The 296-nt window shown below is 68.2% G+C and overlaps 1 protein-coding gene across 1 annotated transcript in view; it reads left to right on the top strand.

Moving 5' to 3' along the window:
* Nucleotides 1–6: 6 nt before the first annotated feature.
* The window catches only part of PRR7 (proline rich 7, synaptic), a 1,084-nt gene continuing 794 nt past the window's right edge, over nucleotides 7–296 (top strand). The window contains exon 1 of the mRNA XM_006158864.2: nucleotides 7–294. Within this exon, the coding sequence (XP_006158926.1) occupies nucleotides 50–294 (245 nt within the window). The 5' untranslated portion in view covers nucleotides 7–49. The remainder of the gene's footprint in view (nucleotides 295–296) is intronic.

Below are 296 nucleotides of genomic sequence, written 5' to 3'. Positions count from 1 at the left end.
AGCCCAGTGTCCATTAAATCATCGACGACACGCCGCCCGCGCCGCCGCCATGGTGATGTCTCAGGGCACCTACACGTTCCTCACGTGCTTCGCCGGCTTCTGGCTCATCTGGGGTCTCATCGTCCTCCTCTGCTGCTTCTGCAGCTTCCTGCGCCGGCGCCTCAAACGGCGCCAGGAGGAGCGACTGCGCGAGCAGAACCTACGCGCCCTAGAGCTGGAACCTCTAGAGCTCGAGGGCAGCCTAGCCGGGAGTCCCCCAGGCCTGGCGCCGCCGCCGCCGCCCGACCGCGGCAGGC

This window comes from Tupaia chinensis, unplaced genomic scaffold (genome assembly GCF_000334495.1).
Source record: "Tupaia chinensis unplaced genomic scaffold, TupChi_1.0 Scaffold000612_1, whole genome shotgun sequence".
NCBI lineage: Eukaryota > Metazoa > Chordata > Mammalia > Scandentia > Tupaiidae > Tupaia > Tupaia belangeri.
The sequence above is the reverse complement of the archived record's forward strand: the minus strand, read 5'-3'. Positions and strand labels throughout refer to the sequence as shown.